Raw genomic sequence first — 16313 nt, 5'->3', positions numbered from 1 at the left:
TGATCTGGCATTGCTGCAGCTGCGGCTTAGGTCTCAACTACAGCTCCAATCTGATTCTTGGCCCAGGGGTAGCAAAAATAGTAAAAGAAAAAAGAAAACTGAGTCTTCTTAGAGTATCTAGGATAGTGACCAGAGAGAGGCATCCAGACCAAAGGCATGTTGTGTTAAAATTATCTTCTTGGACTTCCTGTCGTGGCGCAGCGGAAATGAATCCAACCAGGAACTATGAGGCTGCAAGTTCAATCCCTGGCCTCACTAAGTGGGTTAAGGCTCCAGCATTGCTGTAAGCTGTGGTGTAGGTCACAGACGCAGCTCGGATCCTGCATGGCTGTGGCTGTTGGCGTACACCGGCAGCTGTAGCTCCAATTTGACCCCTGGCCTGGGAACTTCCATATGCCACAGGAGTAGCCATCTACCAAAAAAAAAAAAAAAAAAAAAAAAAAAGAAATAGGATTTCCTGTCATGGCTCAGCAGAAATTAATCTGACTAGCATCCATGAGGACACAGGTTCAATTCTAGCCCTTGCTCAGAGGGTTAAGGATCCGGCATTGCCGTAAGCTATGGTATAGTTCACAGACATGTCTCAGATCTGGTGTTGCTGTGGGTGTGGTGTAGGCCAGCAGCTACAGCTCCAATTCAGCCCCTGGCCTAGGACCCTCCATATGCCATGGGTGTGGCCCTAAAAAGACCAAAAAATTAATTAATTAATTAATTAAAATTTTAAAACTTTTTAAAATTAGAGGGAGTTCCTATTGTGGCTCAGCGGTAAAGAACCCAACTAATATTAATGAGAATGCAGGTTCGATCTCTGGCCTTGCTCAATGGAAGTTAAGGATCCAGCATTGCCATGAGCTGTGGCATAGGTCACAGACACGGCTCGGATTGAGCATAGCTGTGGCTGTGGCTTAGGCCGGCCGCTGCAGCTCCAATTCAACCCCTGGCCTGAAACCTCCACATGCCACAAGAGTGGCCATTAAAAAAAAAAAAAAAAAAGAAAAAAGCAAAAAAGCAAAAAAAAATTAGAAAAGTTGAGATTCAGGAAATAGTAACAGCCACCGTTTTAATGGGCACCTACTACACAGCTCTTACACAGCTACTGTAAATGGTATCTTAAATCCTTGTAACAGTCCAAGAGGCAGCTATTGCCTTCATTCGTGTACGTAAGGATGGACACAGAAGCTCAGGTTAAGTTAACTGCCCAAGATCGCACAGTAAGTGGCAAAACCAGGATTTCACACAAAGCCTATCCTCTTATCCATTTGGCCAAACTGTCGGGCAAGTTTCCAGCTGATTTCAGAAGACAGCTGCCCTGAGCATGTGTGGCTGTCAGCGATCTACTCTGGAAGACCGAAGGAGGATAGCTTGTCCTCCAGGAGGAACCCAGGCTCAGACGGGCCAGGAACATTGTGTGACATGTTCAGAAGGCAGCCTCTGCGTCTTTGCTCTGTGTTGGTGCATAAATTTTTGTGTAACCTCACACATAAGTCTTGTTGCTGGTAAGTCCAGGCCCCTTTGCGTGCATCTGGGTGGAAAGATATGTGTTGCTGGCACCCTGTGTAGCAACCTGGGCCTTGGAATTGATAGCTTGGCCCCAACAAAGCAAACTCCCCCAGCAGCAAGTGGAGAGAGCGCTGAAGCCAGGAAGACCAGACTTGTGTTCAGTTTTTGGACCTGCCAGCCCTCGGCCCTGCGACCTTGGGCAAGTCCTTCCACCTTCCTGGGCCCCTCTGCTGATCACATGAGATGAGTCTTATGACCGCCTGGGCTCCTCTGGGCCTTGAGCGAGGTCACATATATTAAGTGCCCATGTGGTCCTGCCACAAGCAATGGGTTCCTTCCCCTTGCACCTGAGCAACAGAAGGTGAGCCTTAGATGTCTCAAGGGTGCATCCTGGGAGCTAATCCAGGACTCAGAAGGGATGGTTTAGGAGAGAATTTTATAGGTTTCTCAGCAGGTATTTATGAAGCACCAGCTCTGTGAAAACAAACACAAAAAATAACAACCCCCCTGCCCAACCAAAAGTGCAACTCTGCACCAGGCCCCCATGGGTATGCAAGCGCCGGGACACATTCTTCAAGTCTAGAAGGAGAGAAAGGACAGGTAGAGGGGGGAAATGGTCAAAATGACGTAAGCAAGCAGCAGATAAAGGAGAGAGAGAGAGAACGCTTCCCATTCAATCGTTCTTCCTCCCCCTCCCTCTCCTGCTCTGTCTTTTTTCCTCCTTCTCCTCTTCCACTACGATTTCTACAGCCAATGATGTAACAGGCTTTCTTTTTTGCAGATACAGCTCCTTCTCCCAGTAAAGCACCTTCTCGGCTGACGTCCACCATGCGTGCAAGGAGTTCAAGCCACGTTCCACTGTGATCGACGGCCTGGACTTTGGGGCAGGACACCCTGCGTTGGGTATTATTAAAAGTTAAACTGAGGCATATTAAAATGTTTATTTACCATGAGCAAAAATCTATTGAAATCAGCAATGCCAAACCGGAAGTGGTTAGGAGCTCTCTGAGGTCAGGAGCCAGCAAAGATAGTACAGAGAGAAGACGTAGAAGCAGAAAAAGGAAGTTATTTGATTGACTACGGCTGAAAGCCTAGTTGGCTGTTCGTGACTGGTCCTTAGCATTTTGATTCATAACCCTGAAGCATTTACAGGCTTAGAATTTTGTTTGCTTACCCAGGCTGCCAGGGTATTAGAGCCACCTCTGACTAACAGTCTTCTTGTTTAATTCATCTAATTAATCACCGGTTTCACAACTAATTGCATGACCCTGTATGTGTTACTGAAGCTTGCTAAGCTTCAGACCTCTTCATCTGTGTAATTGGGTTGTTAATAATCTTTTACCATAGAGAATTGTCATGAGGAGTAAAGGAGAAAGAGAAAGTAGTTTACACCTCAATGCCTGGAGCATACAAAATGCTCAACACCTGTACACAATTTTTTGGGTTTTTTTGTTGTTGTTGTTGTTTGTGGTTTTTTTTTTTTTTTTTTTTTTTTTTTTGTCTTTTGCTCTTTTTAGGGCTATACCCACAGCATATGGAGGTTCCTAGGCTAGGGGTCTAATCAGAGCTGTAGCTGCCAGCCTAGCCCACAGCCACACCAACACCACATCCAAGCCACATCTGCAAACTTCACCACAGCTCACAGCAACGCCGGACCCTTAACCGGCAAGGCCAGGGATCGAACCCAAAACCTCATGGTTCCTAGTTGGGTTTGTTCCCGCTGCGCCACAATGGGAACCCCCCTGGAGGTTTTTTTAAAATTCTGTCTCAGCTTATGTGTATGTGTATAAGCATGCAAAGCACAAAGGCCCTAAGGTAAGGACATGGCTGGTAGGTTTGAGACACAGGAAGTAAGCCAGTGTGGCAGGTCTTACTGAGCCTAGGAGAGAAGTAGGGGACCGGGTAAGAGGAGATGGAGCTGGGGGGGCAGTGTTTGTGTGACCTGAGGGCTTCTTACATCATCCTAATGCTCTGGCTTTTAAACGATCATGTGTAGGAGTTCTCTGGTGGCCTAGGTGTTGTCATGACTGTGGTTCAGGTCACTGCTGTGGCTTAGGTTCAATCCAGGGCCCAGGAACTTCCACATGCTGCAGGGTGGCCAAAATAATAAATAAATAAATAAATAATCATATACCGTAGGTAGCATAAGCATCAGTGTCCACATTACAGACACCTAAGAGTCAAAGAAATTTAATGATCTGCATCTTCATGGCAAAAGAAGCCTTGGAACCACATTGTGGCTCCTGATGTGGCACTCTCCACCTGACACCTGTAGCTCCCTCCTCTGCTGGGGCTACAGGGGTCTTCACCTCACGTGAAGCTCACAGCCACACTTGGAGACTGGTGATATCTCCATGTTACAGAAGAGGACTTTGAGACTTAGAGACATTAAGTAATTTGCTCAAAGTTACAGAGGACTGGAACCAGGTCTAACTTCAGAGGTCCTGCTTTGTCCGCTAAAAGCATGTTCCGTGAGATCTCTTTCTCAAGCAGGAATAAAGAAGATTGCTTCAGCCAGCCAGTTACAGCAGAGATAGTGACTCAAGATCGTACATGTAAAGCATTTATTTCATGGATACTTTTTTTTTTCTTGTTAGGGCCACACCCATGTCATATGGACATTCCCAGGCTAGGGATTGAATCAGAGCTGCAGCTGCCAGCCTACGCCATAGCCACAGCCACACCAGATCCAAGCCGTGTCTGTGACCGTCATTACAACTCATGGCAACACTGGATTTTTAATCCACTGAGTGAGGCCAGGGATTGAACCCCAGTCCTCAAGGATACTAGTCCGGTTCATTACCGCTGAGCCATGACAGGAACCCCAAGCACTTATTTCAGCATCTGCCATATGGCAAGGCTCAATTAGAATCAGCTGTTATTGTCATTAACTATGTGAGACATGCCCACCTAGAAGTTGGGGCCCATTTTGGCCAGGACGCTGCAACCCAGGATTCCTCTTGCCTTGGGCTGCACTCATTCACTTTGTCACCATGACAACCATCCCTTTGTCAGAAACACCCTCTCATCAACCTAAATGCCCATCAACAAATGAATGGATTAAGAAGAAGTGGTACATAAATACAATGGAATACTACTCAGACATAAAAAAGAACGAAATAATGCCATTTGCCACCACATGGATGCAACTAGAGATTCTCAACTAAGTGAAGCAAGGCAGAAAGAGAAAAACAATACCATCTGGTATCACTTATAAGTGGAATCTAAAATATGACACAAATAATCCCACCTACAAAACAGAAACAGACTCACGGACATGGAGAACAGACTTGTGGTTGCCAAGGGGAATAGGGGAAGAAGAGGGATGGACAAGGAGTTTGCAGTTAGTACATGCACACAACTGTGTTTAGAATGGATAAGCAATGAGATCCTACTGTACAGCACAGGGAATTATAACCAGTCTCTTGGGATAGACCATGATGGAAGATAGTATGAGAAAAAGAATGTATATATGTGTGTGACTGGGTCACTATGCTGTGCAGCAGAAATTGACACAACAGTGTAATCAATTATACTCTCATTGCTTATCCATTTTAAATGTAATTGTTTACATCTACTAACCCCAAACTCCTTGTCCATCCCATTCCCTCCCCCTTCCCCTTGGCAACCACAAGTCTGTTCTCCATGTCTGTGAGTCTGTTTCTGTTTTATAGATACATTCATTTGTGTCCTAATTTAGATTCCACATATAAGTGATATCATATGGTATTTGTCTTTCTCTTTCTGACTTATTTCACTTAGAATGAGAATCTCTAGTTGTGTCCATGTTGCTGCAAATGGCATCATTTCATTCTTTTTATGGCTGAGTGATATTCCATTGTATTTATGTACCACTTCTTCTTAATCCATTCATCTGCTGATGGGCATTTAGGTAGATTCCATGGCTTGACTATTGTGAATAGTGCTGCAATGAACATAAGGGTGCATGTGTCTTTTTAAATTATAGTTTTTGCCCCATTCTTTTTGTTTCATTTTGTTTTCTTTTACAACTGCACCTGAGGCATATGGAAGTTCCCAGGCTAGGGGCTGAATTGAAACTGCAGCTACCAGCCAATGCCACAGCCATGGCAAGCCACATCTCCGACCTACACCACAGCTTACAGCAATGCCAGATCCTCACCCCACTGAACGAGGCCAGGGATCAAACCCATATCTTCACTGAGACAATGTCAGATCCTTAACCTGCTGAGCCACAATGGGAATTTCCCCCATTCATTTTTTTTCTTTCTTTTTTTTTTTTTTTTTTTTTTATGGCCTCACCTGAGGCTTATGGAAGTTCCTGGGCTAGGGGCTGAATCAGAGCTGCAACTGCCGGCCACAGACAGCATCGCAGGATCCTTTAACCCACTGAGCAAGGGCAGGGATCAAACCCGAATGCTCAAACTAGTCAGGTTCGTTACCACTGAGCCACAAGGGGAAGTCCACTGCCACCCCTTTCATTTCTGATAGTCGCTGCTCATAAATCCCTGACTGACCCTCCTGAAGCAGAAGACACTTCCACTATTGGTAAAGAAACAGAGTTTATTCAGAAAAATCAGTCAGTACAATATGCACTACCGCATATGGCTTAGCTCACATCACAGACATGGGATAAACAACATCGCAATAAATTAGAGGGAAGCCCATCTTTCCCTCCAGGATGGCCCACAGGACTTTTCAACAGACTATATCATCATCAATATGACAATTGGCTAGTTGGCTACTTCCAAGTGGGATCAGAGAGCCCAGACCCAGCCAGTGGGACTTGCAGCTATAGGGTGAAACGGGCTCAAACCTAGAGTTTCCCCTACAAGACCTCAGCCCTAGAGAAGGGTATTCCAAATGGGGCAGCAGGAAGGTTTCCTCAAAAATACCCTCATTTACATAAAAACAGAGCCTCCCCCTTCTCCATCCCCCTTCAAAGGTGGCTGTCTCCCATGGGCAACTTCTCAGGGGCTGTTCCTCTCCAATAATTAGGTTCCTTGTCCTGAGGCATCGGAAGTTCCTTGATGGTTCTTGTCAATCCAGGCTAGAAAGATGTCAAGCTCTCCCAGAGATTTAATGGCAGCAGATCGGACCTCCAGCTGCAACCAGAGAAATCATCCTAAAAGCTGCCTTTGCAGAATGTGTAACAGTTTTCAAATCTCTTCCCTCCCGTTGGGATTGCCGCAAGGTTTACTTTTTATTCACCTTTATATTTGCAGACCGTACAGACTGCACATTATTTCCCGAATGGGTGACTTCAATTTCTTTCCACAAAGAAGTGGTTAAATTATGCCAGATGCTTATAAACAAAATAAAAAATTCTTTGCCCTGTTTTTTTTTTTTTTCCTATATTTCACAGGGGGTGGGGGCGGGGTGGGATGAGGGGAAACTTGCTTTAGTGGCCATTCTTCTGCTTACTTTCCTGCTCACATCAGCTTGCTTTATTTACACTTCCGCTCTCCTAAGAAGCCACAATCCCAGAGGTGCCCAGCAGTGGGTAGGGAGAATATGATATCTCCGCTGGACATAGTAAAGCACCAAAGCCCCTAAGGATGTGCTCTACGCGACATCACAGAGTTGATTGGCAGCAGAGCTGAACTGGAAGCCAAGCCTCCTGATTTATCCAGCTCTTCCTCAGCAGAGTAGAAGGCGATGGTAAGATGCAAATTATGTCCCATGGAGCCAGATGGCATGGGACTGAGTCCTGCCTCCGCCACTTAGCTGCGATATGAACTTAGTTAAGTTGCTTAACCTGTTTGTGCTGGGTTTCCTAATTTATCAAATGCAGGTGATGGCTCATAGCCTTGTGGTGAGCCATAAGGATGTTAACACTTTAACGTGCTTGGAACAATACCTGGCTCATAGGAAGGACAACAGGACTTTCCACCATTGTTATATTATCCTATGGAGCCTTTTCCAAAGAGGCAGAGTTCTGAACAGACTCCCCCAGCCCATTGCTAGTCAAAGGCATTGGCATCATTGGGGAGGGTAGGTGAAACACAGAATCTCAGACCTCATGCCAGACCTACCGGCCAGAATCTGCATTTGAACAAAATCTCTAAATAACGCACGGAAGAAACACTACCTCTGTCTCTACCTCGACGTGAGATGTGCCTTCGACATCCACACCTGCATGAGAAGCACTGTCTTCATCACCACACAGGACGCTGACAGCACTTACTGGCCACAGTGATACCTAACAGGTAGCATGTTTCATACATAACAGCTTATAGTTCTCTGGGGCTCTTTGTTTCCTCTCTGTCACCCCCGTCTTAAATTCTATGTGCTTTCCCTCAAAACTGAACATGGGCCTGGGAGTTCCCTCTGTGGCTCAGCGGTAATGAACCTGACTAGTAACCATGAGGATAAGGATTCAATCCTTGGCCTCACTCAGTGGGTTAAGGATCTGGCATTGCCATGAGCTGTGGTATAGGTAGCAGATGTGGCTCGGATCTGGCGTTGCTGTGGCTGTGGCATAGGCCGACCGCTATAGCTCCAATTCGACTCCTAGGCTGGGAACCTCCACGTTCCATGAGTGCAGCCCTAAAAAGCAAACAAAACAAAACAAAAACAACATAGGTCTGAAATATGAAGCACAAGAAAATGATGGAGGGATGATGGATACAGCGAGCCCAGGAAATGGGCAAATGAGTTAAGATCAAAATACTCTTTGCAAACACAGACATAGGAAGGCTTGCAATAAATACTGTTGCATAAGCGAATGAATTTGAGTGGAGAGGATGCTGAACAGTTGGCACACACTCCATCAGCACCCCCCCCTTCCCATTTCCACCTTCCCCACCCTCTTCCCTGCTCTTACCTGGTCATAGTTGTCATGGATGATTCTGGTGGCATTGGTTGCTTCCTGCCTGCAGTGGCATAGCCTCTGCTCATGCTGTGATCAAGTAGAGACAGCAACCATCAGAGGACTTCTCCACCCCAGCTCACTCTTACCCTCACCTCCCGCTAGGGGAGTGATAATTCTTTCTTCCTCCCAAGGTGGGAGTCAGGTGAGTAAACCCAGCTTGGGGCAGCAGGGGGCAGTAGGGTCTATTTGCAGAGTCATCCTGCATTTGACCAGGGCTAGAAAGGCCTGGTGAGTAGCCGACAAGTCTGTCTTCTCAGCACCCCGTGAACCCAGCAGCACTCCATAAGGTAGCCACTGGGTGAATATTTGTTGGGCTAGTTAATTAAATAAATGATTAAATGATTTTTTTTCGGTCTTTTTGTCCACACCTGAAGCATATAGAGGTTCCCGGGCTACGAGTCTAGTCGGAGCTGTAGCCACCAGCCTACACCACAGCCCCAGCAATGGCGGATCCTTAACCCACTGAGCAAGGCCAGGGATCGAACCGGAGTCCTCATGGATGCTAGTTGAGTTCGCTAACCACTGAGCCACTATGGGAACTCCGTAATTAAATGAATCTTGACATGAAGGAGACAGGGGTCATGACCTCTCCTAACAATTTTAGAAGGCAAAGCACAGCGAGGTGAAGTAGCTTGCCACAAAGTCCCAAAGGAAATCATTGGCAGAGATGGGGCCAGAACCCAGGTTTTTCTCCTGGTCTACGTTTTTGTGGGTTTGTCTGGGTTTGGTTTTATTTCTGAGGTTTGTGGTCAATAGCTCCCAAAGAATTTATAGGTGACCCCCAGGCTAGGCTATAACAGGAAACCACTCACAGCTTAGCCCATATGGAAACCCAAAGGGCCAGAAACAAGGAAACAAGGGCTATGCCCATGAGAAGCCTGCAATCCTCAGCATGCCTCTCTCCCAGGCCAGCACCGGGATCACCTGAGAGATACTTGGATGTAAAAAGCCGGTCACCCCAGGATGATGATCCGTGAGGAAGCTGGGGCTGTGAGGTGTCAGCAGAAGGAAGCCCTGGGCCCGGGGGAACCACTGGAGGAGGTTCTCAGATGGTTCTCCCCACGGACAGCAGGGCAGGGAATTTCCCTGGAGTCCAGGAACCATTTCAGCAAGCCAGCTGGGGCCAGCACGTCCCAGGCTCTCCCTGGGGCAAGACGGGAAACAGATGCCGGTGACTCACACATTGTTGTAGAGTCTTCTGCATGTAGAGGAAAGAGTTGGCAATGCTGCTGATTTTTCTCAAGAGTTGGGGGTCCAGCTCCTGGTGGTCCTTGAACACCCTGTCCACGTAAAACGCCAGGAGGTTCTTGGTCATGCAGCACGCATCTAAGGGCTACAGATACAAATGAGAGAAAGCCCCAGAGGCCTCTTCTCTTAATGTCTCAGAGACCAAAGCTGCCTGTTTGGGTAGCGGCAACAGGGAGTGACAGAACCGAAAGTCATTTTGTTAAAATGCATGTTGGTCTCAGAGTAGCCGTCTCACCACACCAAAGCTCCTTATGACAAAGACACCGAGGAGAGACTGCAAGTCCTACCCTCTTTTTATGTGGCCAGGAGATCCATTAGCAAAGGATGGTACCCAGTCATCGGCCAGGATTCTCTCTACAGTATCTCCAACACGTCATCACTAACTTCTGCTTAAATGCTTCTGGGAATCAGACACCTCCCTTCAGAAAGGATGAATGCCTGAGCAGCTTGCTTGCTTGCTTGCTTGCTTGCTTGCTTTTTTAAGGGCCACGTCCACAGCATATGGAGGTTTCCAGGCTAGGGGTTGAATTGAAGCTACAGCCACTGGCCTATGCCACAGCCACGCAGGATCTGAGCCATGTCTGTGACCTACACCACAGCTCACGGTAATGCTGGATCCTTAACCCACTGAGCAAGGCCAGGGATCAAACCCACATCCTCATGGATCCTAGTTAGGTTCATTAACCGCTGAACCACAAAGGGAACTCCCTGAGTAGCTTTCTTTTTTCTTTCTTTCTTTCTTTTTTCTTTTTTTTTTTTTTTTTTTTTTTTTTTTGTCTTTTTAGAGCCACACCCGTGGCATATGGAGGTTCCAGGCTAGGAGACCCATGGCATATGGAGGTTCCCAGGCTAGGGGTCTAATCGGAGCTACAGCTGCCAGCCACAGCCACAGCCACAGCCACAGCCACAGCCATACTAGATCCAAGCCGAGTCTGTGACCTACACCACAGCTCACGGCAACGCCAGATCCTTAACCCACTGAGCGTGGCCAGGGATCAAACCCGCAACCTCATGGTTCCTAGTCGGATTCGTTTCCACTGCGCCACGACAGGAACTCCCCCTGAGTGGCTTTCTTGAAAAGGACTTCCTTATGTTGTGCTGAAGTCTGCCTCTCTGGATCATCCCCTCACCATCAACAAGTGTTTACTCAATGGCCAGGGATGTCAGGGTTGTGCTGAGCACATCTTCCTTCAATGTAATGGCGTTGTGTTTGTCCCGGCCGCCCTGCTCAGCTCTCCTCCAGCCTGTCCTTTTTAATCTTTTGGGATCCTTTGGGTGGTACTGAGATGTGCACGAATGGAAACGGACAGCTATAGAATTACAGGAAAGCTGGGCACATCCTCTGTGCGCACGGTGCAGCACTCGCGAAGGGAAAGATTCTGACTTCCCCTGGCATAGCTCAGAGCAGCTGGCCAGGCTGAATTTGCTTCTCACAGTTTGCACCCCGCCCCGAGAGCTGGTGCAGAAGATTTATAGCTCAGTCTGGGGCAGGGGGTCCACAGCCAATGGTGTGTCTGTCTTCATTAGCATTAAAGCACCAAAGCCTCCTTGGCCAGACAGGCAGATTTTCCTAGATGAAAACACTGCTTGCTGCACGAAAACCCTCCTCTTTCTCTGCTCCTGCTAAATTCCTTAACCAAAGGGGCAAAAGTTGAAGTCTGTTTTAGCAGAGGGGGAATGAGGGAGGAAATCTGATAAAGACCAGTATCCTCATTGACCCCTTCCCACATCAGCTATTTCTAGACCTTGAGAGGTTAAAGAATTAGAGACAGAGGCATGAGACTTGCGGGTCTATTCCTGGCTCCATCACTAAAATTGTTACTCTTTCTCCCTAGGTGTCAATTTGGTCATTTAAAAATGATGGTTTGGGTAGTTCCCGTGGTGGCACAGAAGAAATGAATCTGACTAGGAACCATGAGGTTGTGGGTTCGATCCCTGGCCCGCTCAGTGGGTTAAGGATCCAGCATTGCCGTGAGCTATGATATAGGTCACAGGCTCGGCTTAGATCTGACGTTGCTGTGGCTGTGGTGTAGGCTGGTGACTACAGCCTGGGAACCTCCCTATGTCACAGGTGTAGCCCTAAAGGGACCAAAAAAAAAAAAAATGGTTTGGGAGTTCCTGTCATGGCTCAGTGATTAACAAACCCAGATAGCATCCATGAGGATGCAGATTGATCCCTGGCCTCACTCAGTGGGTTAAGGATCTGGCATTGCCGTGAGCTGTAGTGTAGTTCACAGACATGGCTCGGATCCCACGTGGCTGTGGCTGTGGTGTAGGCCAGTGGTTACAGCTCCGATTGGACCCCTAGCCTGGGAACCTCCATATGCCGAGGATTCAGCCCTAAAAAGACAAAAAGACAAAAAGAAAAAGAAATGAAAATGATGGTTTGGGTCATTTGAAAATAGATGACCCTTAGGGTCTCTTCCAGCTATGAGACTCTCATACTGTTGGCTGGAATATAATTTACACAGTGGATCCATGTGTTTAATCAGTCCCAAAACTCCCCAGAAGAATCATCTCATGCAGAGAAACCCCAGGAAAAATAAGTCATTGAGGATGCACCTTAACTCTGTCACACTGAAAGGGCTGGATCTTTCTAGAATGCTTACAAAGACTGGAGAAGCTCTTTTTTTTTTTTTTTCTTTTTTCTTTTTTGCCTTTTCTAGGGTCTCTTTCTGCAGCATATGGAGGTTCCCAGGCTAAGGGTTGAACTGGAGCTATAGCCACCAGCCTATGCCAGAGCCACAGCAATGCCGGATCCTTAACCCACTGGGCGAGGCCAGGGATCGAACCCCACCCTCATGGTTCCCAGTCGGACTCCTTAACCACTGCGCCACGACGGGAACTCCTAGAGAAGCTCATTTTTGAAGACACTTCTCGGTGGCTGCTTCTGTACAGCGAGCAGTCACCTCCTAAGCCAACTGTTTTGTATCACACTTACTCTCATCACCTCTCGTCTGGACAGATAGGCTGAGCTCCTCACTGCTTTCCTGCCTCTAGTTGACCACTGTTTAAAAGACATCACCGCACTGTCCTCTGAATGATTTTGTGGTCCTACAGTCTTTGGCTCAAAACTCTGCAGGGACTCCCCTTGTGGCCTCGTATTAGACGGCCAAGGCTTTCAAGGTTCTTGGCAAAACGACCCCAGTAAATTCGTCCACCTCATCCTCTCCCCCTCGCCCTCATGTCCCTCACCCCATGACCCAGGTGCCTCTCTGTCCCCTGACACACATGCATGGTTACATTCTCTCCAAATCCCTTCCTCTCTGTAAGCCACTAACCCACAGTCTACTCAGCATTCAAATTACTGCTCATTTTCTCAGCATCTCCGTGAAACCTCCCAGTATCACCCTAAAGCCACAGACACCCCATCCCATTTGAGCAGGTGGCACCCCAATCACTCTCTGGGTGAACACCCTCCCAGCAGTTCAGGGTCCCTGAGACACAAATGCGCCCTTGCACGTCCATTGACACATGACAAGCCTGAGTCTCCTGGGGGTTAGGAAAGAGAAGAGCATCCAGGATGAGGATTACTCCCTCAGCCCCGGGCCATTTCACCATAAAAAGGACAATCGAAGAAAGAGCCGACACAGGCCAATACCTTAATGCTGTGCAGGCTCTCTGATGGGGACAGGATGGTGACATTTTGCATGGTGTCCTTAGCTTGCTATGGAGGAAAATACAAGAACAGACACAGGCAGTGAGTCCTTCACATTCTCCGGAGACACAAAGGAATGAGAAGAAACTAGCTCTTCAGGTTAAGACAGAAAGTGAGACACGCCCCCTTGCCCACACCTTCACCCCAAGCCCGTACTCACGATGGCTTTTTTGATTCCTCGGAAGCTCTCCTCTATACGATGCATGTCGATGGAAATCAGACACCTCCTGAGACCTCGGGCATGCGCAGAGCACAGGAAGAGCATCGTACCCAGGAGACAGAGAGAAACACACCGTGCCTTCATGTCCTGCAGGAAAGGGAGAAGTCAGCTTCCCAGCCACGAGTGGAGAGCAATGAAAGAGACCCCTTTGTACCTCGACAGGCAGGCCAGACGGCAACCAAGAAAACAGGACTCGATAGGGCAGCCTGTGGACATCGGGGGCATGTGTCTCCTCCTCTGGTTTCTTCGCATCAGTTGTATGTACCCTCCCACCCCCAGAAAACCTGATCCAGTGTTCTCCCAACTCCCAAGGAGTAAATTTGTTCATAAATTACTCTCATGACTCAACATGGCTCCCTTTCAACGGGGGTGAGAAGCGTTGCTTTTAATAAATTAAATAGGAAAAACAGGGTTGGTAGTATGCCCTAGGAGTTAGGCAACAGATCTGAAAAACTATAAAAGCACATTTGGTTTTTTCGTGTTTGCCCCCGAAATAGGCAACACCCTTTTATTCTAACCCCCAATGAGAATCTGCTTAAAATCATTCCTTGGAAGCCAGCTGTGAAGATGACACCTTCTGGAGAAGATGGGAAAGGGACTGCAAGGCATCTGATAACGAATGAGCCACAGAGAAGAGAGAGATCATCAGAGGGCAAGGTGGCAGCTTCCCCTCCATCACCTACTGAGTTGGGAGTCCTGGAGACATCCCCTCACGAGCCTCTAGCCAGGGCCAGCCCCTAGATGCCTGATGCTTCTTCCAGCTCCACACCCCTCCTGCCTCTGTCTTTCTCTCTGCCCCTCTTCATGGGACCACTTTCAATGGTGTCATCTGCTATACATTGAAAAAAGTGCCCAAAGCACAATTGTACAGGCTATGGAGTTTTCTTTCTCTGACTTTCCCCAGTGCTAGCACAGGTCCCCAAACAGAGCCGAGCCTTAAAGATAAGCCATAGGGCAATACTTGTGAATAGACCAGCCTCTGTCCAGCAGTCCTCCATGGTGCCCCCTAAGCACTCCCTTCCAGCGGTATGGGCACGGTAAGGGCAGCAGGTGCAGCAGAGAAGGAGGCACCAAGCCTAGGAAGCCAGCTGAGGGGGCTGCAGACCACCCTCTCCGGCTCCCAACTAGAGTTACGGTTGCTCCAGCTGCATGTCCCCAGCCCCAACTCTACCCCCATCTTCCTCAGGAGTCCTGGGCTCTCCTCCAGGAAGCCAAGAAATAGCAAATCCTGTTTAGAAAATTGTTTTTCAGAGTTCCCTTTGTGGCACGTGGTTAACGAATCCGACTAGGAACCATGAGGTTGCGGGTTCAATGTGTGGCCTCGCTCAGTGGGTTAAGGATCCGGCGTTGCCATGAGCTGTGGTGTAGGTTGCAGACATGGCTCGGGTCTGGTGTTGCTGTGGCTCTGGCATAGGCCAGTGGCTTCAGCTGCGATTAGACCCCTACCCTGGGAACCTCCATATGCCGCAAATGCGGCCCTAGAGAAAGACCAAAAAAAAAAAATATATCATTTTTCCTTATGTCTCCTTAACTCAGCACCATTCCCAGAGAGCGACAGGTGTATCCTGAGCTGTTACCATAGAGCGGGCATTATGCTAAAGAGCCTGATTTCTCTTTTTCAAACCTCTCTCTTACTGGCAAAACAAGAAAATAGACCCCACCGGCAGGGGAGACTGATAGTCCCCCAGAGTTCTATCTCCTCAAAAGGCAACTGGGGTGCTTCTGGAAAGCCAAGGGACTAAAAGGGGGTACAGGTTTTCTTCTGACAAGACAACTCTCAGAATCAGCGGGGCTTTGCCCACTCATCCCCCACCCAGAGCCTCAGATGCACAGAGGAGAACGATGCCCAGACATATCGGCTGATTCAGGGAATAATCGTAGCTAACGTTTATCATACAGGCCACATGCCTTGGAATCTGTGCCAAGTATTTTCCATAATTATCTTATTTAATGCTCACAACCACCCTGTGAGCTAGGTTCTGTCCCTGTCCCCATTCTACCAAAAAGGGAACTAACACTTAGGAAAGAGAGGTAACTCGCCCAGGGTACGTGGTCACCAAGTGGCGGCAGAACCAAGATGTAAAGGCAGGCGGCCTGCTCTCCTTACCACTGCTCCACCCCACTGACAGCACCGTTCCTTCTGGGATCTCAGTTGGAGATCCCAGCAGATCCCCTTATAGCAGACAAACTGGAATACATTTCTGATGGGATCCTACTGAACCACAGGTGCTCCTTATGCTTAAAAAGATATTTAATACTGCAAAGGATTAAAAATACATCTATTTTTAAATGCCCAGTACAGTTCCTAGAATAAAAAGGTTATAATAAACACTAGATTCCTTCCCCTTCCCTTTCCTCCTTTCCTTCTTTCCCAGTCCCCCTCTCTTCTTGTTGAGAATAAGGTCCTAGAAAGTTCACCCTCTGTACAGAGTCCCCCTTCCCATTCTGCAAAATGCCCAGCTCCTGGGACATCATAGGTCATACAAGTGATAGTAGGTCACCTCTCTGCAGCTGTAAAGGACAAGGGCTGGGAGGAAGGACAGCTCAAGCCTCACCTGTTACAGGTGCTCCTGGGCTGCTCCTGTGTCTGTCTTCTCTCACTGTGCTCCTCGCCACCTGTGAAGGGCTGGTCACTTATATGAAAGTGGATACAAGGAAATGCTGTCAAGATTTACTGGGTGGGTCCATTTGGGGGGAGATCATTTTTCCCCTCTTTTCCTTAGCATCTCACTTCCTGAATTGTTTTCTTTTTCTTTGGAGATATAGCTGATTAATCATTACTAAGAAATGCCTCTTTCTTCTCAGTCTTGACATGCATCTCTATGCAAATGAGG

General features: G+C 47.8%; 1 protein-coding gene across 1 annotated transcript; it reads right to left on the bottom strand.

Annotated features, from left to right (window-relative positions):
- Positions 6033-16111, bottom strand: IL19 (interleukin 19). The gene is made up of 6 exons (XM_003130464.3): positions 16035-16111; positions 13420-13566; positions 13203-13268; positions 9534-9686; positions 8306-8380; positions 6033-6584 (listed from the first exon to the last, which is right to left on the bottom strand). The coding sequence occupies exons 2-6, from the start codon at positions 13561-13563 to the stop codon at positions 6474-6476; spliced, it is 549 nt and encodes a 182-aa protein (XP_003130512.1). The 5' UTR covers positions 13564-13566; positions 16035-16111; the 3' UTR covers positions 6033-6473.

Source organism: Sus scrofa, chromosome 9 (genome assembly GCF_000003025.6).
Source record: "Sus scrofa isolate TJ Tabasco breed Duroc chromosome 9, Sscrofa11.1, whole genome shotgun sequence".
NCBI classification, from domain to species: Eukaryota; Metazoa; Chordata; class Mammalia; order Artiodactyla; family Suidae; genus Sus; species Sus scrofa.
Note: the sequence above shows the minus strand (reverse complement) of the source record. Positions and strands in the feature narration are given on the sequence as shown.

Excerpts from the sequence above, each read along its gene's own strand:
- IL19 (XM_003130464.3), bottom strand. The coding sequence starts at position 13,563 with ATGAAGGCACGGTGTGTTTCTCTCTGTCTCCTGGGTACGATGCTCTTC. Across the intron at positions 9,687-13,202 it reads AGAGCCTGCACAGCATTAAG|CCCTTAGATGCGTGCTGCAT; the intron begins GTATTGGCCTGT and ends TTGTATCTGTAG. Across the intron at positions 8,381-9,533 it reads AGAAGACTCTACAACAATGT|CATGAGCAGAGGCTATGCCA; the intron begins GTGAGTCACCGG and ends ACTTGATCACAG.